A 27032-nucleotide genomic window follows, 5' to 3' on the forward strand; every position below is an offset into this window, starting at 1 on the left:
ATTAAAGGGTTGCAGTGTTAGGAAGGGTGAGAACCCCTGGCGTACTGGTCAGTTTTAACTGAGAAGGGAGTCACAAATGAGGAACTAGCCAGGTCACATTGGCATATGGTCATGTCTGAGAAGGGGGTGGTCTTGGTTGTTAACTGATGTAGGAAGACCCAGCCTACAGTGGGCAGCACCATCCCCTACCAGGGGTTCCTGAACAGTGTAAGAATAGAGAAAGCAGAGTGTCAGAAGCAAGCAAAGGACACGTGTTTGTTCTTGTGGATGTGATGTTTTCGTTTCCTGCCTTGACGTCTCCACAGTGTTAGACTGTAACCTGGAACTGTGAGCTGAGTAAACCCTCTCCTCCCCTCGGTTGCTTTCTCCCAGCGACCTTTATCATGGCAGCAACAGAAGGAAATTAGATCAGATCTGGTTTTGCAAGTACTTGGGCCTCTAATTTATGTGTCTGTATAGCTTGGAGTTTTGTTTGTTTTGTTCAGTTAACTTTTCTTTTACAGTACTATATACTTTTTCTGTTTTGATTTTTTTAAATTTTATTTTAGTGTGTGTGTGTGTGTGTGTGTGTGTGTGTGTGCATGCAGTTGCCCAAGGGGGCCAGAAGAGGGCGCTGTCTCTTTGGGGATTCTAGACAGGTGCTCTATCATTGAGCCACACCCAGCTCCTCATTGGGGGATTCTAGGCAGGGGCTCTACCACTGAGCCACACCTCAGCCCCTCACTGGGGGTTTCTAGGCAGGGCTTTATTACTGGGCCACTGCCCCATCCCTGAAAACTGCTTCTGTCTTTTTACTGAAAGCATTTACCTGGGTGGGCTCTAGCATCATGTAGATGTTACGTACATACAATATTTAATTATCACAAGTGCTCATTTGGTAGATGAAGACGCTGGGGTTCAGAGAGGTTCTGTCACTTGCCCAAACTCCTGCAGCAGTTCAGATCTGTGTGTCTCTCTCCAAGCCTGTGCCCTTCCACATAGCAGTCATGTGACTCCCTGGACCCTGTGTTCCTCCCAGCTGTCCGTGGGTATCTCCTCTTTTTCATCTGCCCTCTGCCAGGCTCAACCTGTGTCCCCTGCATCCTCTGGACCTGCCTCTCTCCATGTGCCAACAGGTCGGTGGGACGAAGACCGGCGTGGTACGATATGTTGGGGAGACGGACTTTGCGAAAGGCGAGTGGTGTGGCGTGGAGCTGGATGAGCCCCTTGGGAAGAACGACGGGGCCGTGGCAGGCACCAGGTACAGTGGGCTTTCGTGAGGACTGTCAGAGGGACAAGGATGAGGCGGCAGAGGTAGAGTGGCCTTGATGTACTAGACGCCAATGATGCCTGCGTGCTTCCTAACAGCAGGTCAGGCTAGGCAGGGGGAGTGATTGACAAGAGAGCTAAGGGCAGAGGCATTGTCACAAGCAGGCACTAAGGGAGTTCCCTTGCTTATCACACAGGGCTGAGTTGGGCAGAAAAGTGAGAATCTAAGTGTTTCCTGAGCGATGCGAAAAGCTGCAGGTGTCCTGCGTGCTCAGATCCCTCCCTCCTCCTTTTTAGAAACAGCCCTGTGTAGCACAGGCTGGCCTCTAATTCACTACATAGCAGAGGCTGGCCTTGCACCCTCTCCTTCAGGGTTTTTCTTCTCTATGCAGGGGGTTCCCAGGGATAGAAAGCTGGTTTGGGAAGTAGATCAATTGTTAAAGTTACAGCTGGGGTACCCTAGATAGTTTGTAGGGTCCTGGAACAGTGTAGCCTGGGAGGCCCCACCTTGATTTTGCTGCTTTTTCTTGTGTGTGACGGACAGCACATGTCTTAATATTATTTCCAGAGCTGCTCAGAGCTGTAAATTCTTGGCACTCCCATCCTCCTAATCCCCTGCCTCCACCTCTTCAGTGCTGGGATTACAGGCGTGCACCACCTTGTCCGACTCCTCCATCTGGAGGACCTGTCACCTTGGGATGTGGCTGGCGGGGGTGGGGGGTGGGGGTGGGGGTGGCCTGAGGAGACACCTCTGTCTTTCGGGCTCAGGGATGGAGTAGGAGGCAGGGGAGTCCCCAGGTAACGATGGCATCATTTGTGGCTCTGTCGTGCTTCCCAGGTATTTCCAGTGCCCACCCAAGTTCGGTCTCTTTGCACCCATCCACAAGGTCATCCGAATTGGCTTCCCGTCCACCAGTCCAGCCAAGGCCAAGAAGACCAAACGGATGGCTATGGGCGTCTCGGCCTTGACCCACAGCCCCAGCAGCTCCTCCATCAGCTCTGTCAGCTCCGTGGCCTCCTCAGTTGGCGGCCGGCCCAGCCGGAGTGGCCTGGTAAGGATAGAACCGGGGAGTTGGAGAACGCTGATGTTAAGGGTGGAGGGCGGGATCAAGTGTCCTAATCCGTCCCTGGCTTGCTCTGATTCCCTCGGGTGGGGGCGGGGGCAGTGTGATCTCTTCATAGGAAACATTGGTCCATTTATATGTTTTATTATTGTTATGACTGGCTTCTTGGTCACCTTCCCCAGGTAAACAGTGCAGGGTAGATACAGGCAGGGAATTTCAAAGGCTGTTGCAGGTGAGAGAAGAAGTCACTTGGGTCTGGGTAGAAGGACTTCATTCGGTACCTCTTGGTCTAGAGTGGAGCTGGCCAAGGTGAGGCAGCCCTGTTGAAAGTGGAGTCTCAGCTATCATGTTACTTCTGTGGGTGAATCAGCGAGTGAGTTTCAGACATACTGGGGCACAGGCGGGCAGAGAAGCACAAGGCCTCCTGTTGTGTGTATGACACCCCGAGTGTCTTGAATCCCACCCCTGCCCACTCTCTCCAGCTCACAGAGACCTCGTCACGCTACGCCCGGAAGATCTCAGGCACGACAGCCCTGCAGGAAGCGCTGAAGGAGAAGCAGCAGCACATTGAGCAGCTGCTGGCTGAGCGTGACTTGGAGAGGGCCGAAGTAGCCAAGGCCACCAGCCATATCTGTGAGGTGGAGAAGGAGATCGCCCTGCTGAAGGCACAGCATGAGCAGGTGGGTAGCTGGCAGGCTCCAGGTGCGCTAAACACCTCTTCCCATGGGGCTGGAGAAGCCACGGGTGGTCATGGAAACTAGAAACCCAGAGCACAGTGCACAGCCTCCAGCCAGCTCAACAGTTTGGAAAGTCTCTCTACTAGTGAGCTCAATTGGTTTGGACCTCTAACAGGCAGCTTATTTGAGAGGGTTCCCCTACATAAGCCGAAGGGGCAGGGCCTTAGTGAGTTTTGTCAGTTTCAGGGACTTCCTGAAGTTATTGAATTGTTTATTTCCTGAGTTTTCACAAGCTTCCCTACAAGATGGATGGTTTTACTTCCCTTTAGAACATCCTGAGTTTTAACAGCTTGCCTCCTAGATAGGATTCCTTCTAGGGGCCCATCTTGGAGGGAGGCCCATAATGATCAAGTGCAGAACCGGCCTTTAAACCTGTGCTTCCTGCTTTTAGTACTCCCATACCAGTGTTTTCTAGGTCAGAGGAGACTTTTCTGTTTTTGCTGTTTTTTTAGACAGAGGAGTCTCCCTTTGTAGCCCAGGCTGGCCTGGAGCTCACCCTGTTATCCAGGCTAGCCTCAAACTCTTTACACTCCTGCCCCCTCCTCCCAGGTACTGAAATTACAGGTGAGAACCACCATGCCTGGATGAATTTCTCTCGCTCTCTCTCTTTTTTTTTTCAAGACATGGTTTTTCTGTGTACCCCTAACTGTCCTGGAACTCAGTCTCTAGACCAGGCTAGCCTCAAACTCAGAGAGTTCCTTCCACCTCTACCTCTCGAGTGCTGGGATTAAAAGCGTGTACCAACACTGACTGACCAGTTTTTCTCTTTTTCTAAAAGCCTTTTGGGACATTTTAATTTATTTGTTTTTTGAGAGAGCATTATGTGTATCACAGTGTGCATGTGGAGGTCAGAGGACAACTGGGGGGCGTCCATTCTATCCGTCCATCATGTGGACACCGTGGATTGAACTTTGGCCACCAGGCTTGGCGTCTCTACCCACTGAGCCATTTTTCTTTCTTCCCCCTTCCCCTCTTCCCCTGCTTCCTCCGCTTTGGTGATAGTTGAGGTAGTAGGGTTGAGGCGCGTGTAGCTCAGTGGTTGATCGCTTGTCTCGTGTGTGTAGCCTTAAGTTCCACCCTCGGCATTACACACACACACACACACACACACACACACACACACAGAATTACGTCTGTTGACACCCGCCATGCTGTGTCCAGCTTCCTAACTGAAATGGTCATCTCTAGGGTAGGACTGCTCATGTGTCAGATAATGCTTGGGGCACACACATCTGTGGAATATATTTCAGAGATAGAGCCTCTTACCCTCAGCCTAGGGTTTATTGTTACCTATAACCTTTTTTCTGATGTTTGTATGAATGTATTTTTGCAACAATAGAGATCCAGCCTCGGGGTTTATACATGCTAGGCCTGCTTCCACCACGGAGCCAAATTTCCCAGACTCCTGCTTTTTTTCCCCCCTTTTTCTTGAAACAGTCTTACTTTGTAGCACAGGGTAGCCAAACTCAAGCTCCTTCCCTCCCCAAGTGTTGCGACCACAGAGCTGCACCGTCACACCCGACTTTAATGTCTGTCTGCTGCGTGAGGTCCTGCTCTGGGCCCCTGGGCCCATTTGTGAGCTAGCTTGTCCACTTTGTCCTTCTCCGGGTGTTGGGAGCTTGGATTAATACAGTCGCATCAGTGTTGGGATGTTTAGTAGTAGAGTACTTGTCTAAAGACCCTAGAGAGGGGTCGGGGGCGTGGCTTAGCATTAGAGCACTTGCCTAGCCTATACAAGGCTCTGGGTTTGATCCCCAGTAGTAAACAAAACAAAACAAAAAAACCCCACTATCTTAAAGCCAACCTCATCTATATGTTCGAAGGATCCTAGCGCACACACACACACACACACACTGTGGGCCCTCTGCTTCCTTCCCTGCTGAGCCTTCTCTCTTCATGTCGCCTGGTTGGGGCCAACAAGGGACAGGAAGCGTGGGCCTCCTCTCCTGCACCCTCCCCTGTCTCTGTCCTATCCCCGGGAGAAGGCTGGAATTGACTGACCCTATCTGTCCTGGCCTTGCTCCGGGTCAGTATGTTGCAGAAGCCGAGGAGAAGCTGCAGCGGGCACGGTTGCTGGTGGAGAATGTGAGGAAAGAGAAAGTGGACCTGTCCAATCAGCTGGAGGAGGAGAGGAGGTATGTCCCTGGCACCTGCTGAGCTAAGTGAAAAGGGGGAGAGGTAGAAGAAGGGGGTGTCAGGTGTGATGACAGCATAGTCCTGTCTGTAATCCTAGTACTTGGGAGCTGAAGTAGGTGGATCAATAGTTCCAGCCTAGCCTGGGCTACCTGGGCAACCTAGTGCAACAAAATAAAAAAGCAAACAAAAAAATGTGGTTGAGGCCAGGCGGTGGTGGCGCACGCCTTTAATCCCAGCTCTCGGGAGGCAGAGGTAGGCGGATCTCCGTGAGTTTGAGGCCAGCCTGGTCTACAGAGCTATTTCCAGGACAGGAACCAAAAGCTATAGAGAGACCCTGTCGAAAATTAAAAAAAAAAAATGTGGTTGGGAATGTAGCTCAGTTGGTAACGTGTTTGTCTAGCATACACAAAGCCCTGGGCCGGAGTCCCAGGACCACATGAACTGGGAGCCGTGTTAGATGCCTGTAATTTTGACATCCGGAAGATAGAAGATGGAGGATCAGGAGTTCAGGGTCCTGATCAGCTACGTAGTGAGTCTGAGACCAGCCTGGGCTACATAAGACTCTGTCTCAGAAAGAGAGCTAATAATTTTTTTTTAACAGTAAGGGCTTGGACCAGGTATGATGGTTCACATTTACAAGCCCAGCACTAAGGAGGCTGAGGCAGGAGGATTGCTGACAGCTTGAGGATAGCTTGGACTGTATATATAGCAGATTTCCTGTCAGATTGAGCCACATAACGAGATGTTATCTGAAGCCCTCTGAAGAGGAGCTGGAGCTTAGTGCGAGAGAGCCTGCTGAACCTGCGCAAGCCTGGCTTTCATCACTAGGCAGGAATTGTAGCCTTGGGTTCTTTTAAAAAAGGCTTGAATCTTGGTGGTGGTGGTGCATGCCTTTAATCCCAATAAAGGCAGGTAGATCTCTGTGAGTTAGAGACCAGCCGGGTCTACAGAGTAAATTCTAGGCTAGTCAGAGCTACACAGAGAAACTTGTCTCAAAAAAAAAAGTGTGTGTGTGTGGTCTCTGTGTGTGCACATGTATGAACATCAGCGAACTACCTGTGGACATTAGTTCCTTTCACTGTGAGTCCTGGGTATTGAACTCAGCTCACCAGACTTTGCGGCAAGCACCTTTACTCACTGAGCCATCTTGCTGGCCCATACATCAATTTTTGAGATTGCCCCAAGGATGGAGCAGAAGTTCCCCCAACTCCCGGTTCCCTAGAAAAGCCCTTAACCAACGTGGGGGACATGAGCACGCTAATGCAGACCCAGAGACCCATAGAAAGATACAGACTTTGCCCATCAGCCCCAACCAGAGACACAGGGCCTGTCTTCTTCCTGGGTCTCCTGCTGGGATATAGGGCTGATCCTTCCCAAAAGATGACAATTTCTGTCTGTATGGTCCTTCCTTCCCCCATGCTGGCAGCAGCCCCCAGTCTTGACACCCCCATTTGCATCTGTTTTGGGCATTCCGCCAAGTCCTCCAGTTACAGTCTCACTGGGGGGAAATGAGGGTTTATTTATATCTGCATGAGATGGTAGTCTGGCCCACACATCTGGTTCCCGTGGAGATGCATCTCATGCCGGGAAAAAAAAAAAAGTCTTTTAAAGCATCCTGAGGTGGGAGCTGGGAGATGGCTCAGTTGGTAAAGCGCCTGCTACAGAAAGGCCGGGATTCAGATCCCTAGCTATAAGACAGGCGTGTTCACACAGGTCTTTAACCCTTGCATTAGCTATACAAAGACGGAGCCCCCTGGCCAGTCTGTCCAGTTTGTACCACCAGGTTCAGTGAGAGCCTCTGCCTCGAAAGGTGAGCCAGGCACCTTTGAAAAGTACAGGGGAGGCAGAGGCAGGCGGGCCTCTGTGAGGTCAAGGCCAAGCCTAACTAGTGAGCTTCTTCAGGTTAGACAGGGCTACATAGTGAGGCCTTGTCTCAGACAAATCAAAACAGCAACACTGAGAACCCAGCAGCACGACACGACAGAGGAGAGAGCTAGAGAATGTCCCCCTGATGGAGTCCCAGGGCCATGGCCCAGCGGGAAGAGCGCTTTCATTACAAACATGAAGACCCGAGTTCAAATCCCCAGCACTCATGGAAAGCTGGTATAGCTGCTTATGCTTGTAACCCTGCTGTTGGAGGGATAGGCAGAGCCATGAGGATCGTTAGGGCTTTCTGGCTGCCATTCTAGCTTCAGGTTCAGTGAGAGACACTGTCTCAAGGGACTAAGGCAGGCAGTGGCGGAACAGAACACCCGATGCCCTCTTCTGGCCTCTGGGCACACACACACCACCAAGCCGTGGTTTCCTAAACTCAGATACATAAGCTAGGTACAAGCTCCTTTCATTCAAAATAAGACATTGTGGGGGCTGTGATCACCAAGGGCCTCGATGCAGGTCCCAGCGTTGTGTAGCGTCACTGGCCTCCGTCGCCTTATAGGTATACCTCAGCTCAAACCAATGGTGGCATGAGCTAGTGCTGTGTCCTGGTCTGTGCTTGTTTGGCATGTGTACAGGTGAATGTGTGTCCCCTGAAGGAAGCCCCTGACTCCCGCAGTGGGGTCCTGGGGACCTTCTACATCAGTGGAAGCCCAGAAAATGCATGCTGGGACCTCAGCTCTCAACTTGGAGGATGAGAGTGGAGTTAGCGAATAGGAAGTCTCCTGGCCTCCCTCATCCTCTTTGCTGAGAGAGGACCACATGGCGAAGTATGCCCACTGAAGAGCCATGGTCCTGAGTTGGCATGGGTTCTTTGTTGTTGTTTTTTTATTTATTTGTTTGTTTGTTTGTTTGAGACACGGTGTCTCTGTAGCTTTGGAACCTATTCTGGAACTAACCGTTATAGACCAGGCTGCTTCTCGAGTGCTGGGATTAAAGGTGTGTGCTACGACTGCCCGGCCCAGCTTTGTTTTTATTTTTCTGGAGTTTTGTTTTGTTTTTTGGATTTGTTTGTTTTGTTTTTCAATATAGGGTTTCTATGTGTAACGGTCCTGGATGTCCTGGAACTAGCTCTGTAGACCAGGCTGGCCTTAAATTCACTGAGATCACCTGCCTCTGCCTCCCCAGTGCTGGGATTAAAGGTGTGCGCCACCATCGCCCAGCCCTGATTTGGTGTTTTGAGGCAAGGTCTCACTTTGTAACTCAGGCTTCCCTCTTAACTCTCAAACCTCCTGCCTTGACCTTCCAGTGCTATGCTCCACCACAGCTGGCTCAGACTATTGTCCTCTGTTTTCTGTGGACATCCTGAGAGGAAGGAGGCTTGTATTCAGTGCAGTAGGCTTCCAGAAGGTTCTGTCCCTCCTCAACTAGAGGATTCAAGGTAGTTCCTGGCTATATGGGGACAGACTCTTCTGAAGTTCAAGATTGCTTCCCTAGGTCTTCTGATGTTTCTGTCTTCATAGCTGGCCTGATGCACATCCACTTGTCTTTGTGCGTGCACATGTGTGCACGTGTGAGTATGTGCGCATGTGTGCACACTTGTGCATGTGTGAGTGTGTGCGCATGCGTGTGCACATTATGTCCTTGGCTGCAAAAGCCCACCTCTGCCTCTTTTCCTGCCCACAGGAAGGTGGAGGACCTGCAGTTCCGGGTGGAAGAAGAATCCATCACCAAAGGAGACCTAGAGGTAACGGATGCTGTCCTCCTCTGCTCATTTGGCACTGTAGGACCAGTCCTTGCCATGGGAAGTTACCTTGGCATTCAGGCAGCAAGCCGAGACCTCCTTGGAGAGGCCTGGGTGACTCGGAGTCAAAGGCCCTCTCCATGGAAGAGTAGAGGAGGGGCAGGGCAGCCTTAGGTCATCTGGTGTTAGAAATGGGCATAGCTGTGTTCCAGGAATCCAGGGGACACCGCACTGTTGGTTGAAGGTAGAGTTGGGACAGACGAGGTCACTGACGTTTTAGGACTTTACCTAACAACATAGGAGCTGGACTCCCGGGGTCATAGACAAAGGCCTGGCTAGAAGGAGCAGTTGGGATCACAGAATTTACAGATGCCTGCTGGGGCTGTGTCTCCGTAGGCAGAGTGCTTGCCTAGCACTCAGGAGCTGAGTTCAAGGTCATCGTCAGCTAGCTAGTGAGTTTAAGGCTAGCCTGGGCTACATGAAGAGGGAAAGAAGCGCCAGAGCTCAAGAAAGTAGACTATCCCAGTGCTGTAACCAGCTAACAGGTGTGGGCACCAGAGATGGCGATTGCTGGGTTCTGGTTCGTCCTGTACCCTCTCCATTTTGCCCCCTGTATACATGGTGCAGACACAGCTGGGATCATCCCTAACCAGTAAACACACTGTGCTGAATGAGGGACTAGGAGCCTTAGGTCCATTCAGGGGCACCTAGCCCTGCCACTAAAGCCTGGGGAGACCCCAGAGGGGTCAGGAGGCCACCCTTGGCCACCTTTTCTGTTGTGTCTCCCAACATTCCCTTGGAAAGGAAAAAGGTAGAACTCCTGGAGCGGCCAAATGGGTCTGCGATGCCTTTGGCCCATTCGGCCTCTGGAAGCCACTTCCCTTTGGCAGCCCTGGGCTTCCTCCACGGTCGAAGTCCATTACAGGCCGTCAGGCACAAGTGTCCATTCCTGCGGGGTTTGTTTAAATGCAGCTGAGACCCAGTGGTCTGCATGCGTGACTAATTCCCAGGTCCCCGAAGGACCTTAAAAGGCCCAGCCATAGGTCATTTCTGGGTTCCAGACTGGTCTGGGCTTGGTGGCACCCTAGCTTTCTAGGGCAGCTGAGAAGGACGATTGCAAGTTCAGGGATAGCCTGGGCTACATACCAAGTCCAACTCAGTCTGCGCTTCTTAGCAAGACCCTCTCAGGAAAACAGTAAAAAGGAGCTGGAGCTGTAACTCAGTCTGTAGAGTGCATACTTAGCATCTGTGAGGCCTGGGGTTCAAACCTCAGCATGGTAGCATGTGCCGGTAATCCTAGCATAGGAGGTAGAGGCCAGGGAATAGGCATTACAGTCATCTTTGGCTGCATGGCAAATTGAAGGCTGGTTTGGTCTGTGTAGTCCAATCTGGTCTAAGACAGGCAGGCCGACATAGTAAGAACCTGTCTTTTAAACAACGATAAAAATTGGACATGGTGACACACACCTGTGATCCCAGGCCTTAGGAAGTAGAAGCAGGAGGTCAGGGCCAACCTCAGCTATGCTCTGGGTTTGAGGGCAACCTGGGATAAATGGATAAATGAGACCCAAGAAGGAAGAGAGGGAGAGAAAGAAGAAGGAAGAAAGGAAGGAACGAAGGAGAAGGGGAAAAGACCAACATCCTTAGCCAGCCTGAAGCCATTAGGATTATGTTTTTGTCACAAAGGAACAGGACAGGTGGTTGTGTCTGGCTTATCTGACGGGCAGCAGCCCCCCTGCAGAGGACAGATGGGTGGTCTTGTGGGGTGCAGGGGCTGCCAGATCTGAGCCCCCTCCACCTGCTCCCATCAACAGAGGGCTCAGGCAGGGAAATGCACACATCACGTCGCTCCGGGCCGGCAGTTCAAGGAACTGGAGGCAGCCAGGGTGGTGCCAGGTGCTAGCAGACCCTTGGTGACCCTGGTCAGCTGGTCTGTCTGCTGCCTGTCTGTCTGGTCTCTTACTACATCTGCTTCCTGTTCCAGCCTGCCAGACATTACCACCCAGTTATCCCCTGGAGAGAATCTGGTTGGTCCCAGGACTGCCAATAGTCTGGCGCGGGCATCGAGGAAGGGGGACCAGGCAAACGGTGTACAGCCAGTTTAGCCAGAAGGGCTGTGGCATCCAGTTTTGATTTTTTACTCCAAAGACTAAATGTGATGATATTTGGAGCAGCCAGAGTGTGAACCATGCTAACGTCCAGTTTATCCCCGCACACACTTGGTTTGGCTTGGGTTTTTTTCAAGATGGCCCAGGCTGGACTGGGACTTAGAATTCTCCTGCCTCAGCCTGCAAACATCAGGATTGCAGGCTTGTGTCCATGCAGTTTTCCCCACCCATCTTAAAAGGCAAACCCAGGAGCTTTAGAGATGGCTCAGTGGTTCAGAGCACTTGCTACACTTCCAGAGAACCCGGCGTTGGTTCCCAGATGGCTCCCAGCCTCCTTATCACCAGCTCCAAGGGTTATAGTGCCGTTTTCTGACCTCCATGGGGACCTATATGGACACCAGGAACACACACACACTTTTTTAAAATATTTTTTGGAAAAAAATCAAAACTAGCTGGGTGGTGGCAGTACACACCTTTAATCCCAGCACTTGGGAGGCAGAGGCAGGTGGATATCTGTGAGTTGGAGGCCAGCATGCTTCTATAGAGTGAATTCCAGGATGGCCAGGGCTACATAGAGAAACCCTGTCTCAAAAAAACACAAACAGATAGAAATGTGGCACCACAGAGTGACTCAGTGGTTAAGAGAACTTGCTATTATTGCAGAGGACCTGAATTCTGCTCCCGGCACCCACATGGTGGCTCACAACCACCTGTAACTCCAGTTCCAGGGCATCTGATACCTTCTAGCCTCCAAGGGCACTGCACATTCATGGTATTATACATACATGCAGGCAATACACTTACACACATGAAAATAAATACATATAGAAAAAAGAGTAAGTCAAAACCAAGGCCTGGGTATTTGGCTCAGCAGTAGATAACGGGGGGCCTAGAAACCCATATTGGGGGGCCTAGGGACATTGGGGGCATGACTCAGCAGAACACCTGTGTAGGACCCCCTAGTTAGGGGCCCACGATGAGGACAATCAACAGAGAGCTTAAGTTTGGACCCCTAGCATTCTCCTTAGAAACGGGCATGGTGCATGTCTAACCCCGTGGCTGAGGAGCTAGAGACAGGGTCCCTGGAGACAAGCTGGCTGGCCTAGCCAGGGAGCTCTGGTGTCAATGAGTCCCTGCCTCTGAAAACAGGATGGAGATTCGTTAAGGTCTGGTATCCACCTCTGGTCTACACACACACACACACACACACACCAAAGTCAAAATTGAAAGCCTGAACCCTGTCCTAAAGAGAACACTTGATCCCCTTGGGCCAGGTCACCCCATCCTTTACTGTCCTCGTGACTAAGCTCATTATTGCTCGTTAGGCCTCCCTCTCCCCCTTCCTTTCCTGAGTGGTTGGTATTGGGTTCCAATCTTCCAGTCTCCACGGCTGGCCACTTCTTCCTGGCATCTGAATATTATTCCTGATGTCTAAGCCCCGCCCACCCCTTCAGACTTGCTGCAGGGTTGTGGGGGTGGGGGAGATGTCACTTTAACTTGTGTTTCCCTAAGGGTGAGTTGCACCCTCCCCACTCTCTCGAGACAAACCTGGTTTCCATTCTGGTCTCTTAGGAGTACCCCAGGGTGTGTGTCCTTCCCACCTCCCTGCTGACTTGCAAAGATCCATCACGGGCCACCCGAATGCCAACCCTGTGCCACCCAGAGAATGTCGTGCTTTGTTCTCGAATGAAACGGGTGTTGTAAAGAGGGGGACAAAAGTGCCCTTGTACTTCACAGAGACCAGGCATCCTCTGCAGAGCCTGGGGAACGGGAAGCAGGGGGAGGGACGCCAGCCAAGCTAGGCTCCAGGAAGCCCAATCCCCACCCAGGAGGTCTGCTGAGGAGAATCAAGATGGCGAGAGTTCTGTTAGGCAGGGGTCACCGCTGGTGGGTACCTGTTATCCCAGCACTAGGGAGGCTGAGGCAGAAGGATTGTAGGTTCAAGGGCATTCGGGATTACATACTTGGTTCTAAACCAAGCTGGGCTTGGTACAGTTTTCATACTTGGGAAGTGAGGGGTCAGCCTTGACAACATAGTGAGCCCCTGGCTCCAAAAACCAACCAAACAAGCAAGCTAAACTACACAGCAAAGTCAAGAGGACTTGGGAAACCCTGAGCTGTTGGGTTTTCCCCCTGAATACAGGCCTGGGTGTCTTGAAGTCCTGGGATCATTATTTCATCCTCTCTGAGGATGCTATAGCTAAGACTTAGAGCCAGAAGTGAAGGCAACGCCTACATGTGAATCCAGCACTTGATTGGCTGTGTTGCAAAACCCTGCTTCGAAAGACCAAAAAGAAAACAGGTGCAGTGGTGTGCACCTTTAGTCCCAGCACTCAGGAGGCAGAGGCGTGAGAGAGTCTGTGAGCTCGAGGTCTACGTAGGGCATTCAAGGCCAGCCAGAGTTGACAAGACCGGAAGGGCTGGCAAGAGGGCCCAGAAGGTAAAGGGGCTTGCTGCCCAAACTGACAACCTGAGTTTGATCCCCGGGACCCACATGGTGGAAGGCAAGAACTAACTCCCACAGGTTGTTCTCAGACTGCCCTCGTGTGCATGTGGCATGTGTACATGTGCATGCATGCACACGCGCACACGCATGCACTAAATGAATAAATGTAATTAACAAAAAAGAAAGAAATGGCTGGGTGGTGGTGGCACACTTGTTTGATCCTGGGACTTAGAGGCAGGTGGAACTCTGTGCATTTGAGGCCGGCCTATAGTCTACAAAGTGAGTTCCAGGACAGCCAGGACTGTTACACAGAGAAACCCTGCCTCGGGGTGGGGAGGGAGAAGACCCTTAAAGAAGCCCACAGGCTCCCAGAGCGGCAGCAGGAAATGGCAGGACTTGAGAGTCAGAAGAGGAAATTAGGGAAGCCATTGCCACGGCATCGCCAGAGGCTGGCAAGGGATGGTTCCCACAGCCTCCTCTGTTTGAATATACTCACGGCTATGCTACCATGAGGGGAGGACACCCAGCCCCTCACGCACCCCACTTCTGAGATCTTCTCTCTCTTCCCCCCCAAGAGATTCCGGCTCATTGATCTATTTCCACAGTCTTGTTCGCTGAAGATGACGCCTCCTCTCTTTCTCTTTCTCCTTCTCTTTTTCTCTCTCACTCCCGTTCTTTCTTTCTCCGGCTTCCTGTTCCCCATGCCCTCCTCCCCACACCCCTGCCTTCCTTGTCTGCCCTGCCATCCCTCTCCCCTCCCTGGGTGGAGCAGACCCAGACCCAGCTGGAGCACGCGCGCATTGGGGAGTTGGAGCAGAGCCTGCTATTGGAGAAGGCGCAGGCCGAGCGGCTGCTCAGAGAATTAGCGGATAACAGGGTAAAACGCGCCTGCCACCGCCACCCACCTGGCTGTCGCCTCAGCCCCTCAATACCCCCCTTGCCTGTTTCATTTCCTCAGCCATCGTGATGGCCGCTTTCCCTTTTTAGAATTTCCTTCCATGCTCCCCTCTGGGACGGAAGTTGAGATTTGATTCAGGCTCACTGTGGCTCTTGGGAAGGGGGTATTGGTCCTCTGGGATTGCTTCCAAGTTCATGGTTACTTGAGCCAAGGCATCTCTCGGAGACCGTCCCCTGAGCCTCCTTCCTGTCCATCGCGACAAAGAAGTCTCCTGGGAGTGGTCTTAGCGGTCTCAGGTGGACATGGCTTCCTTGTCCATGCTGCCTCGGAGGTCAGAGATAGCAATGCAGATACAGATTGCTCTAGCCCAGAGAGTCTTAGGGTGGCAGCAGAGGGCCAACCTGGAGGATCTCTGGGGCTCAAGCAGTGGGGCTTTTCGTATGTTGGGATATCCCCAAAGAATGGAACTATGTCAGTCTCCAAGTCTGAACATAGCCATAAGTGTGTCAAGGAGGCCCTAAGAAGCTGCATTTGGGACAATGGTCTCGTCAATCCTAGGGTGTGGTTCTGTGTCCCACACTCGAGACCCAGCTGGCCCTTCCACACCTGTTGTACGTGCACTGTACATGTGTCTGTACAGCTGTCCAACCCAGCTGTAGCTCTGTGGGGAGGAGCTTGACCAAACAGCAAGCATTGATCAGGAAAACTTCCTTACAGACAGGTTTGAGGCAAGGGCCCTGTTTCTGCTTGGTGGCCATAGCGCCATGCAGGGCACGTGGGCAGCTGGAGATACATTCATATGCACACTGGCCATTGCCTGGTGATCATACGCCCTGTGTGCTTTGTGTGCCAGAATATTGTGTGCGGAGAAACTCCCTAGACGGATTAGCGCCCTCTAGACAGGCTCAGCCAGACTGCAAGTCAGAGAAAGTTTCTCCAGCTGGGCAGAGTGGCACATACCTGCAATCCCAGCATTTGGAAAGCGAGGCAGGAAGATTGCTGAGACAGGCATGCACCTATAACATTGGCTTCTAGAAAGTTCTAACCTCAAACTTCTCTCATGCACTGATGGGTTCTAAGTCACCTGAGCAACAAGGCTTTGTGGTTCACCCTATCATTCGGGGTTCAGTAGGGGCCCCGAGAAAAGCCAGTACCTAGGTAGAAATAGGCACCTTCCCGTCATCTGACTCCCCTCCCTCAGTCAGGGCTTGCGTGTCTGCTACGCTCAGCCTGGGCCACTGACCCATCTCCCTTTCTCTCACGCTAGCTCACCACAGTGGCCGAGAAGTCTCGGGTGCTGCAGTTAGAAGAGGAGCTGAGCCTGCGGCGCGGTGAAATCGAAGAGCTGCAGCAGTGTCTCCTGCAGTCGGGCCCACCACCCCAGGACCACCCTGAGGCCGCCGAGACCCTGCGGCTGCGAGAGCGACTGCTGTCGGCTAGCAAGGAGCACCAGCGAGACAGCACCCTGCTCCAGGACAAGTACGAGAAGATGCTGAAGACTTACCAGGCTGAGGTGGACAAGCTCCGGGCGGCCAACGAGAAGTACGCACAGGAGGTGGCAGACCTCAAGGCCAAGGTTCAGCAGGCCACCAGCGAGAACATGGGGCTCATGGACAACTGGAAATCCAAGCTGGACTCCCTGGCCTCTGATCACCAGAAGTCCCTGGAGGACCTAAAAGCCACGCTGAACTCTGGCCCCGGCGCTCAGCAGAAGGAGATCGGGGAGCTGAAGGCGTTGGTGGAGGGCATCAAGATGGAACACCAGCTGGAGTTAGGCAACCTACAGGCCAAGCACGACTTGGAGACAGCCATGCTCGGGAAGGAGAAGGAGGGCCTGCGGCAGAAACTGCAGGAGGCTCAGGAGGAGTTGGCGGGGCTGCAGCAGCACTGGAGGGCCCAACTGGAGGAGCAGGCCAGCCAGCACCGGCTGGAGCTCCAGGAGGTGCAGGACCAGTGCCGCGATGCCCAGCTGCGCGCGCAGGAGCTGGAGGGGCTGGACCTGGAGTTCCGTGGCCAGAATCGGGTCATCGAGTTCCTCAAAGAACAGATCTCCCTGGCCGAGAAGAAAATAGTGGATTACGAGACGCTGCAGAGGGAGGGAGAGCGGCTGAGGGAAAAGCTTCTGGTGGCTGAGAATAAACTCCAGGCCCTCGAGTCCCTGTGCTCTGCCCAGCACAGCCATGTAGGCTGCTCTCTGCTCCTGTGGGGCTCAGATGGGGAGGGGCTGGGAAGGTGGGGCCTCTGTGTGCTGTGTGGGGAGCTAGCCAAAAAGGGGCTCAAAGGGGGCCTTTTCATCTCCCTCAGAGCCATGGTGATCCTTGGGAGCATGACCCTGTTTGATTCTTCACAGACAGGCACGGTCTCTCTCTGCAGTGTGCCGTTCAGGGAATCAGTTGTCTGTAGCCTTTCTCCAAGGAAGAGACATTTCTCATTTATTTGTTTGTCTCAGGCTAGCCTCAAACTAAAGACTCGTCTGTGGCTGAGGATAAGCCTAAGTTCCTGATCCTCTGCCTTACCTCTCGAGAGCCATGCTTACAGATGCGAGCCACCGTATTCCACTTTGCTGATATGTGTCTTTGTCTGTACGCTCGTGTGTGCACATACATATGTGCGCGTGTGTGGAGGCCAGAGGTCAACCTTGGCTGCCAGAGGTTTACCTGGCCTGGAACACCTGAGGTAGGCTAGGCTGGCTGGCTGGCCACCTAGCACTGGCGGCTTCCCAGGAGTGGGATTGAAAGTGTGTGTCACCATACCCGGCTGTGCCCGGGTTTTTTTATCTGGCTTCTGGGTCCCAAACTCAAGCCCTCCTGATTTCTTTTCTTTTTTTTTTTAAAGATTTATTTATTAATTATGTATACAGCATCTGTCTGCATGTATCCCTGCAGGCCAGAAGAGGGCACCAGATTTCATCACAGATGGTTGTGAGCCACCATGTGGTTGCTGGGAATTGAACTCAGGACCTCCGGAAGGACAGTCAGTGCTCTTAACCTCTGAGCCATCTCTCAGCCCCACCCCCCTGATTTCAAGGGAAGTACTTTACCAATTGAACCATCTACCCAGATCCCCAATTTTTTTTTTCAATCAGCTTTTTCTTCCTTGGCTCTGAGTCTCCTATTTAATAAGCAGTGTAAGGGTGTCCCTGGAGGAGCTGGCCCTGGGCGCTGCTGTGTGCATTCAGTGCCTATTTTATGACTGGAGCATCAAGACCGGGGTCCTAGGGATGACTGGAAAGATTCCCAAGGCAGATCTCAAGACAAGAGGCACCGATTTATTGTAATAAACCTGTTTAATCAAGGAGCTATTCACTCCAGACCAATACATAATACCTGAGGAGACTCAGGTAGGAGGGTCACAAGTTTGAGGCTACAGAGTGAGTCAAAAGCCAGTTTATACAACCTAAGAGGTCAATGGTGAAAATGAAATATTTAAAGGGGCTGGAGTGTGACTCAGCTGTAGAGCTCCTGCCTAGAATCCCCCAGTGAGGGCCTGGGGTGTGGCTTAGTTAGAGCCCCTGCCTAATATGGAAAAGGTTCTAAGGTCTGTCCTCTGTTCCTCACTCTCCAAAAATAGTGGATCTGGGGCTGCAGGGGAATCCTTCAAGAGACATGGAAGCCAACCTGGGCTTTTCTTTTCTCAGAAGAATCCAAGTATGTCTGCGCCCTCTGCTGGCATACTGGGTCCCTGCATCCCCAAGGTTTCTTCTCACAAGTTGAGGTGTAAGAACCGTCCTAGGTAGAGTGGCAAGTGTGTCCTCTTACTGACCTGTCCTTTCAGGTGATCGAGCCCAATGACCTTTCTGAGGAGAAGATTCGCATGAAAGAAACTGTGGAGGGTGAGTAGCCTTGGGCAGGAATCCAGGCTTTGTGGAAAGACCGCTGGAGGCCTCCGTGGAGCTCAGTCACAAGGTCTGATAGCAGCTCCTCATGAACCACCTGCTGTGTGCAGCCACCCCTCCAGGGGAGGTCGTCACAGAACCAGGGAAGGAACAGGTGTCTCGGTGTCTCATAAACCACCTTCCCACGAGCCTGTGAGGTGGCCCAGCAGGTAAAGACACTGGCCGCCAAGCCTGAGGCGTTAAGTTCGATTCCCTGGCTGGCACATGGTTGGCAGGAGAGAATCAACTTTTGCAGGTTGCTCTCTGGCCTGCAAGTTGCTTCACCTGTGAGCTGTGGCGCGCGCGCACACACACACACACACACACACATCTACACAATACAATAAATAAGTGGAATTTGTAAACACGAATATAAGGACCGTCCATGTCTGGGATATACAGAGGTGGGAAACTGGAGGATGTATGCTAGAATTGTGACTCGCGGAGCGTCGGCCTCCCTGTGGTGAGCCGCTCTAGCCTTGGTGACGGTTCGCTCTGGAAAGTTAGGGTTCGGTACAGAAGGTGGGATTGCAGACGGCAGACGCCTCTCTGCCCCTTGTCACTTGTTTGGTTTTTACCTTATCTGTTAAAAATTAGATGTAAACTAGCCAGGCACGGTGGCACACACTTACAATCCCAGCATTAGGGAGGCTGAGGCAAGGCTGCCATGAATTCAAGGCTAGCATGGGTTACATGTGGAGACCCTGTCTCAAAAAATAATTGTGCCAGGCAGTAGTGGCAAACACTTTTAATCCCAGCACTCGGGAGGCAGAGGCAGGTGGATCTCTGTGAGTTCGAGGCCAGCCTGGTCTACAGGAGCTAGTTCCAGGACAGGCTCCAAAGCTAAAGAGAAACCCTGTCTCGAAAAAAAAATCTGCTTCCCATGAGATCAGATCTAGTCTGGGCTATGTATCAGGATGCTATTTCAAGAAAAGTAGGCAGCCAGGCGGTGGTGGCACACGCCTTTAATCCCAGCACTCAGGAGGCAGAGGCAGGCGGATCTCTGTGAGTTCGAGACCAGCCTGGTCTACAAGAGCTAGTTCCAGGACAGGCTCCAAAACCACAGAGAAACCCTGTCTCGAAAAACCAAAAAAAAAAAAAAAAAGTAGGCATATGTTGCAGCTGAGGGTGTGGCTCGGTGGGGGGCTTGCCTGGCACGTGTGCAGCCCGGGTTCTGCCCCCACCACCACATAAAACAGCATGGTGATGTGTGTCTGTGACCCTTCGGAAGTGGGAGCAAGAGAATGGGGAGTTCAAGGTTATCCTCAGGTGTCTCATACATTTGAGGCCAGCCCGGGCTATGCAGACGAACTTGAGAACCATCCATACGCTCCAACACATCTTCCTGCTGGTTTGGGAAGCAATCCCGTACAGAATTGTCATGATGGTTCTACAGCCGCCATCTTTATTTCACTAGTTTGACTCCTTTGGCTTGAGGAAGCCAAGGAGATGGAGATTCATGTTTCCTGAACCACAGGGTATTGGGTCAACTTCCTCTGAGTGGGTGACTCAGGTGGTGAGAAGAGATCTTTGACACAAGCATGTGACCCCTAGGAGGGTCACCCCTTGGCCGCACTAGTGACCCTTGGGTGTTCATGGGTCCCTGTCTTTTCTTCTTCTAGGCCTGCAGGACAAACTGAACAAGAGGGACAAAGAGGTGGCAGCCTTGACATCCCAGATGGACATGCTCAGGGCCCAAGTAAGTGGTAAGTCTCCCTCCCTAGGGCGGATGTTGGGGCTTAGTGGAGGCTGGCTCTGTGGCTTGGAGGTCCAGCTGGACTGGGCTGTCTCCTTGAGAGCTATACCTGGGCTCTGCTGAGCAATCACATATGTGGAACTGAGTTCATGCCCCTAGGACCCACCAGTTCTTGTCCATGGCCTTCTTGAAGACTTGAGTCTCACAGGCCTCTTCCATGCAGCCCCTAGTCCCCAGGAGAGGTAGGATGGACTGCAAGAAACCTGGCATGGTGCTACACACCTGTAATCCCAGCACTCAGGAGGTAGAGGCAGGAGGATCAGGACTTTCAAGGCTGCGTTGAAATTTTGGGGCTAGCCTGGGCTACATAAAACAGTCTTAAAAGAAATAAAATATAAAAGAAATGAAATAAAATATATATATAAAATATAGAGTCTGGGCCACAGCCATAAGCAAAGTATACAAAGGGCCTGGAGAGGTCGGAAGTCTGGAATTCTGACTGTGGAACTCACTGGTTCAGAGTGCCCTTGGCATTGCTCCAGGAACACCCCGCTAACTCCCGGGGCCTGGTTCCCACCCCCCTTTTCTTCCAGTCCTGGTTACATTTACCTGGCCTCACAGGCCTTGAGAAAGGTAGTTGGGCTGTAGACTCTCCCAATAGCCTCAGCTTTTCCCTTGTCTGGATAGCTGTGTGAAAACAGCCGTAGTGACCTGCCTTACATCCCCACCCCACAGAGCCAGGGATGCTGGCTTGGGTGAGCTGGGCTTTTCAGGTCACAGTCTATCACTGAAAGAAGTCAGGGCAGAAACTCAAGCAGGAGCATAAAGTAGAAACCACAGGAAAGTTGCTTGTTGACTTGGTAGATGCCTTGTGTGTTGTCAGCTTTGTGATACAGCCCAGGACCACCTGTCCAGGGAATGGTGCTGCCCACGGTGGGCTGGATTATCTGTCTAGGGAATGATGCTGCCCACAGTGGACTGGGCCCACTTGTGTCAATTAACAATCAGAAGAGCCTGGCGGTGGTGGCGCACGCCTTTAATCCCAGCACTTGGGAGGCAGAAGCAGGCAGATCTCTGTGAGTTCGAGACCAGCCTGGTCTATAAGAGCTAGTTCCAGGACAGGTTCCAAAACCACAGAGAAACCCTGTCTCGAAAAGAAAAAAAAAAAAAAAACAATCAGAAGAATACACATTCACAGACCCACAGACCAGCCTGATAAAAAGAGTTACTCAGTTGCAATGCTCTTTTTGGTTGACTCTAGACTGTGTCCAGTTGGGAGTCAGTACTAGCTTGGACGCTCCCTCTTTCTTCCTTTTTTTTTTTTTAAGATTTATTTATTAATTATGTGTACAGCATTCTACTTGCATATGTCCCTGCAGGCCAGAAGAGGGCACCAGATCTCATTACAGATGGTTGTGAACCATCATTTGGTTGCTGGGAATTGAGCTCAGAACCTCTGGAAGAACAGTCAGTGCTCTTAACCTCTGAGCCATCTCTCCAGCCCCCTCCCCGCTTTCTTTTCTTTCCTTTCTTTTTTTGAGGCAGGGTCTCATGTAGTCACAGCAGATCCTGAATTCCCAATGAAGCTGAGAATAGCCTTGAACTGCTAACCCTCCTTCTGCCTCCCAGGTGCTGAGGTGACCCATGTATGCTTCCACACCTGGTTTAAGTGATGCTGGGGATGTGCTTCCACACCTGGTTTCAGTGATGCTGGGGATGGACCCAGGGCGCCATGCTTGCAAGGCCTTGACTACTCTTGTTGTGTGGGATAAGGTCTTTCTATCCTAGGCTAGTCTGAAACTCACTATGTAACCACTATGGTTTTGAATTCACAGTGATCCTCCTGCCTCAGCCTCACCAGGGTTGGAATTATAAACCTGTGCACAATGTTTGGCACTGCCCGCATCTTAGGGTGACCACTCTGGCTAGACCAGTCTCTCATTGGTGTTTGAGATGGGGGGGACAGTCTCCTGAAACCCTGGTTTTCCCAGACTGGCCTTGAATTCCTGATCGTCCTCCTGTTTTCACCTCTGAAGTGTTTGCATCATAGGCCAGTGTACCCTACCCTCCAGTGTAGGCAGTGCTGGGACTTGAACCCAGGGCCTCTGATGGAGCCAGCACTCTACCCACTGAGCCACAATCCCAGTTCCCATTTGTGTCTGAACTTTCTCCTTTCTCTGTGGCTTTCCCCAGCCCTGGAGAACAAGTGCAAATCAGGAGAGAAAAAGATGGACTCTGTCCTGAAGGAGAAGAGGCGTCTAGAGGCAGAGCTGGAGGCCGTGTCTCGGAAGACCCATGATGCCTCGGGCCAGCTGGTTCACATTAGCCAAGAGTTGCTGCGGAAGGAGCGGTGAGTGTCTCCGCTCAGTTTCAAAGAGGCTGTAAAGACTGTTGCTTTTCTTCCTTCTTCCTTCCTTTCTTCTTAATTTATTTTCTTTCTTTTTTATGATTTTTGTTTTTATTTTTTTGTTTTTTTCAGACAGGGTTTCTCTGTGTAGCCCAGGCTGTCCTGGATCTTACTCTGTAGACCAGGCTGGTCTCGAATGCACAGAGATCCACCTGTCTCTGCCTCTAGAGTGCTGGGATCAAAGGGGTGTGCCGCCACCACCACCACCTGACTGTTTTTTTTAGATGTCTTTATTTTCTGTATGTGAGTGTTTTGCCTGCATGTATGTCTGTGTCCCCGTGGGTGCCTGATGCTCACAGAGGCCAGAAGAGGACATCAGATCCCAGGAAACTGAGGTCACAGGTGTTTGTGAGCTGACACACACGTGCTGGGAATGGAACTCGGCTCTTCTGCGGGAATAATAGGTGCTCTAACCACTGAGTAATCTCTCCAGCCCCTCCGAGTGCCTAACGTATGAGAAAGATGAATGCCCCCTCACGTCGTGGTCTTGTGAATGACTCTCCACTTGTAAAATAATTAAGTTTACTCAGAACTTTCGTGTGTGTGTCTAAATGTGCACCATGTGTATACAGATGCCTGTGGAAGCTGGGGGGAGGGAGGCTTCCGATCTGATCTGGAGTTACAGGTGGAACAGAGAATCAAACTTAGGTCGTCTGAAGATCAGCCAGTGTTCTAATCACGGAGCCCTTTCTCTAGCCCCAGCTTTTGTTTTGTTTTTTCATATGCAGCCTCTCCGCATACCCCAGGCCTGCCTTGAACTCCCTAATCCTCCTGCCTCAGCTCCCCATGTGTTAGGATTATAGAGGTGAGCCACCACGCCCAGCTCATGTAATGTAAGCAGCAAACTGTTTTTCAGGTTTGTCGTTTGTTTTGTGTTTCTCTCTGTGTAGCCTTGGCTGTCCTGGAATTCACTCTGTAGGCCAGGCTGGCTTCAACCTCACAGAGATCTATCTACCTCTGCCTCCCAAGTGCTGGAATTATAGGCGTGTGCCACCACTGCCTGGCCCCTGTTTCCTTTTTTTTTAATTTCATTTATTTGTTTATTTTATTTGCCTATGGGAGGTTGTGTGTGCCACAGAATAGGTGTGAAGTCCAGAAGGCAACCGGCAGGAGTTAGATCTCTCCTTCCATTGTGTGGGCCCCAGGGGATTGAACCAAGGTCCTCAAACTTGGCGGCACGTGCCTTTACCCACTGAGCCATCTCGCCAGCCCTCCTCTGGCTTTGGAATACTTTTCTCATTCATTTCTAACCCCAGGTTGGTAACACCCAGCACAATGGTGTCACATGTGATTCCGATATTCGAGAGAGATTACCGTGGGGCTAAGGGATGTGACTCCATTGGTAGCAATCCTGACTGGTATACACGACATCTGGATTCCATGCCCAGCACCACACACACCAGACATAATGGCCCGTGGCTGTGGTTATCAAATCTGGGAGGGGAAGGCAGGAGGGTCAGGAATTCAAGGTGCCACGTAGAGAATTGGAGGCTAGCCCAGGGTACATGAGACTCTGTGTCAAAACAAAACAGGAAAAAAAGTTTTGAGACTCGGGAGATGGCTGCTTTCCAGATGATCCCTGTTTGCTTCCCAGCCCCTACATGGTGGCTCCAAACATCTGTACCTCCAATTCCAGGGGGATCCAACACGATCTTCTGGCCCCTGGCGTCACCAAGTATGCACATGGTCCACAGACATACATGAAGACCAGACGCTCTTACACATAAAACAAAGCAAATAAATCTTTAAAAAAGAAAACAAACAAGCAAAACTCTAAGAACAGCCAAGTCCTCTCGATCATCCTGCCTCCAAAGGCTGCCCCTCTTGGGTGTGGCAGACCCAGGCTACATCCTCCTCCGCGCTTGTCTCTGATGCACCATTGCCTGTGACTGGCGCCCCCTGGTGGTACCGGGCCTCCAGGCACCTGGTTTACACTACATTGTGAGGGTGAGGTGCCCCGCTGAAGCCCTGGTTCTCTGACTGTCCGCCCACCCAGGAGTCTGAATGAGCTGAGGGTGTTGCTGTTAGAAGCCAATCGCCACTCCCCAGGGCCTGAGAGAGACCTGAGCCGTGAGGTGCACAAGGCAGAATGGCGGATAAAGGAACAAAAACTGAAGGATGACATCCGGAGCCTGCGTGAAAAGCTGACGGGGCTGGTACGTGCAGGCAAAGGGTGGGGTCAGGCTAAGGGGTTGCCGGGCCAAGGAGCCCCACCGTGACCTTCCAGAGTTACAGAGGGGGCTGGAAATCCAGTTCTCTGGGATCCCAAGCGCATAGTAGTTGGAGGGTCCCTAGTAGCCCCTTTTTTGTACATCATAGCTAGAGATGCTCACACACCCACCCACACAGCCTGGTCTGACCAGAGCCAGATGTGCAAAAGTCATTCATGTGTGGAGGGCAGGAAACATCCGTGCGGTGAGGTAAGCAACCAGAAACCAGGGGCTGGACTCCTTGTTCAGTGGTGTGTGGGGCTGTAGGCCGTCTCGGCAGAGATGAGAGGTTTGGAGTCAGAGGGTGGTGGAGTTTCTTCAGTAAAAACGACTTGACTTTGAGCTGAGTTGTCCTGGGTGGGGATGGCAGCACAGGGCAGAATTAAGACACCCCCCCTCCCTTTTTGATTGACGTTTCAGCAGACTTGATCCCCGGCCATCTTTGGCGTATGGATTGGGTAGACCAAGGAGGGTGGGATCTCCCCCCCCCCCCTGCACTTTGGAGTACAGGGATTAGATCTGCCATTTCTGGCCCTGGAGGAATCCACAGGGTAGAGAGGAAGGTGGAACAGTAAAGAACATTCAGGGAGCTGGGGATGTTGTTCGGTGCTTGAAGTCCTGGGTTCTATCCCCAGCACTATATAAAACTAAATGGGGTGGCCTATGATTGTGATCCCAGTATCGGGGAGGTGTCGTTCAAGGTCATCCTCAGCTGCATAGCAAGCTCTGTGCCAGCCTGGTCTACATGAGATCCTGTCCGAGGAAACAAAGGAGCTCTTTAGGCATATGGGGTTCGTCTGGTTTCATGGGTCCTAGGAATGGCGGCTGTCGGGCCCAGCTGCCCTGACAGCATTCAGGTCCTGTGTTTAGCCTGCTTAGGTGTCAGCGCACTTGTGGCCTGTGTGGCTCTGTGACACGGGAGGGAGGAGGAGCCTATGCTGGTGGACTTTCCATATGAGGTACAGGTAGAGAGGAGTTCGTATTTGTACCCTGGGGCTCCAGGCTGACAGACCAGCCCTGGTCCTTCAGGGAAAAACAGTGATAAGCTGGAAGCCGTAAGAAGACCCTGAGTCCTGGAGAGACAGTGAGGTTTGCATAGATGCTCAGAGTTTGGCCCGAAGTCTCAGGCTGGGGCGAGAGGGGTGGGGAGGCTGGGCCCGCCAGGTGCGTCTTGGGAGGATGCTTTGATGGGAGGACAGAGTGGAGTATGTGGACGCTGACCATCCTAAATCGTAGCGAGGAGAGAAGAGACACGTGTAAGGGGCCGGGGATAGGTGGGAGGAGGGTCACATGGGCTTGGGGGTGAGAGAGGAGTACTGGGTGTAGCGGAGTCTGTGGAAGTTGGAAGGGGCAGCTCGGGTAAGGCTGGGGAGGGCGGTCTTAGAGTCTAGGGCTTGGAGACTTTATAAGGGAGGTCCCTGTAAAACCCAGGCTCGACTCAAAAGGGAGGTGGAACCAGTTAGCACCCACACAGGCAGGTCACGTGCCCGCACCTCCACCCTTCCAGGACAAGGAGAAGTCTCTGTCGGAGCAGAGACGCTACTCCCTCATTGACCCAGCGTCCGCGCCTGAGCTACTGCGACTGCAGCACCAGTTGGTGAGCACGGAGGATGCCCTGCGGGACGCACTGGACCAGGCCCAACAGGTGGAGAGGCTGGTGGAGGCTCTGAGGGGCTCAGACAGGACTCCGGTGAGCACGCATCCGGGGCTGCAGCCGGGAGGGTGGCCGAGTCCGAGAACCCCAGTCCCAAATGGGAGGCAGCTCCATCCTGGGGACCCCAGTCTGTCACAGGAGAGTGACCCAACACTGGAAGCCCCCCCCCCCAGTCTGAGGAGGGTGGTCCCATCCTAAGACCCTAAATCTGAAAAGGAAGCAAGCAGTCCTGTCCTGGGAGACCCCAGCTACAAGGCTTTGACTCTGAGCCTGGTTGGTCCCACTGGGGACCCCGCTTCCCTTGTGGCTACATGTGGAACTGCATCCTGGCCAACTGCTCATTGGTGCCTCCACCTCTCCATCCCTCACTCCTCTCCCTCACAGACCATCAGCAATTCCGGTTCTGCCAACGGTATCCACCAGCCAGACAAGGCCCACAAACAGGAGGTAAGTGCGCCAGCAGTCTCTCTAGGTCGCCCAAGCCAGCAGGCCTCTGAAAAAACTCGTGGAAGTCATTAACTACACAAGGAACAAGAATACTCTGTGTGTGTGTGTGTGTGTGTGTGTGTGTGTGTGTCGCGCATGTGCGCGCACGTCCTGTAACAGCAGGGGGTTCTTGCCTAGGAAGATTCTGGTACTAGTCTATCCCATCCAGGAATGGTCCTGCTTTTCTCTCTTCTCTCTCTCTCTCTCTTTTTTTGTTTTGTTTTGTTTTGTTTTATTTTTACTGTGGTTCTGGGAATGGAACCAGGGCCTTAGTATTGACCACACCCCAGCCCCTCACTGGGGGATTCTAGGCAGGGGCTCTACCACTGAGCCACACCCCAGCCCCTCACTGGGGGATTCTAGGCAGGGGTTCTACCACTGAGCCACACCCCAGCCACTCACTGGGGGAATCTAGGCAGGGGCTCTACTGCTAACCACATCCCCAGCCC

At 52.2% G+C, this 27032-nt stretch overlaps 1 protein-coding gene across 2 annotated transcripts in view; it reads left to right on the forward strand.

The window, feature by feature from the left end:
• Positions 1-27032, forward strand: part of Clip2 (CAP-Gly domain containing linker protein 2) — a 59666-nt gene that overhangs the window by 30415 nt on the left and 2219 nt on the right. Inside the window, exons 4-16 of one of the 2 annotated variants that reach the window (XM_041648246.1) lie at positions 1116-1240; positions 2087-2300; positions 2795-2992; positions 5081-5184; positions 8747-8807; positions 14131-14235; positions 15524-16438; positions 18031-18088; positions 19753-19836; positions 22020-22176; positions 24230-24389; positions 25951-26133; positions 26482-26544. In XM_041648246.1, coding sequence (XP_041504180.1) covers positions 1116-1240; positions 2087-2300; positions 2795-2992; positions 5081-5184; positions 8747-8807; positions 14131-14235; positions 15524-16438; positions 18031-18088; positions 19753-19836; positions 22020-22176; positions 24230-24389; positions 25951-26133; positions 26482-26544 — 2427 coding nt within the window. The remainder of the gene's footprint in view (positions 1-1115; positions 1241-2086; positions 2301-2794; positions 2993-5080; positions 5185-8746; positions 8808-14130; positions 14236-15523; positions 16439-18030; positions 18089-19752; positions 19837-22019; positions 22177-24229; positions 24390-25950; positions 26134-26481; positions 26545-27032) is intronic. The other variant, XM_041648247.1, reaches the window with a different exon arrangement.

Source organism: Microtus oregoni, unplaced genomic scaffold (assembly GCF_018167655.1).
Source record: "Microtus oregoni isolate MIOR12 unplaced genomic scaffold, Mior012 000003F_ref0000135, whole genome shotgun sequence".
In the NCBI taxonomy this organism is placed as follows: Eukaryota; Metazoa; Chordata; class Mammalia; order Rodentia; family Cricetidae; genus Microtus; species Microtus oregoni.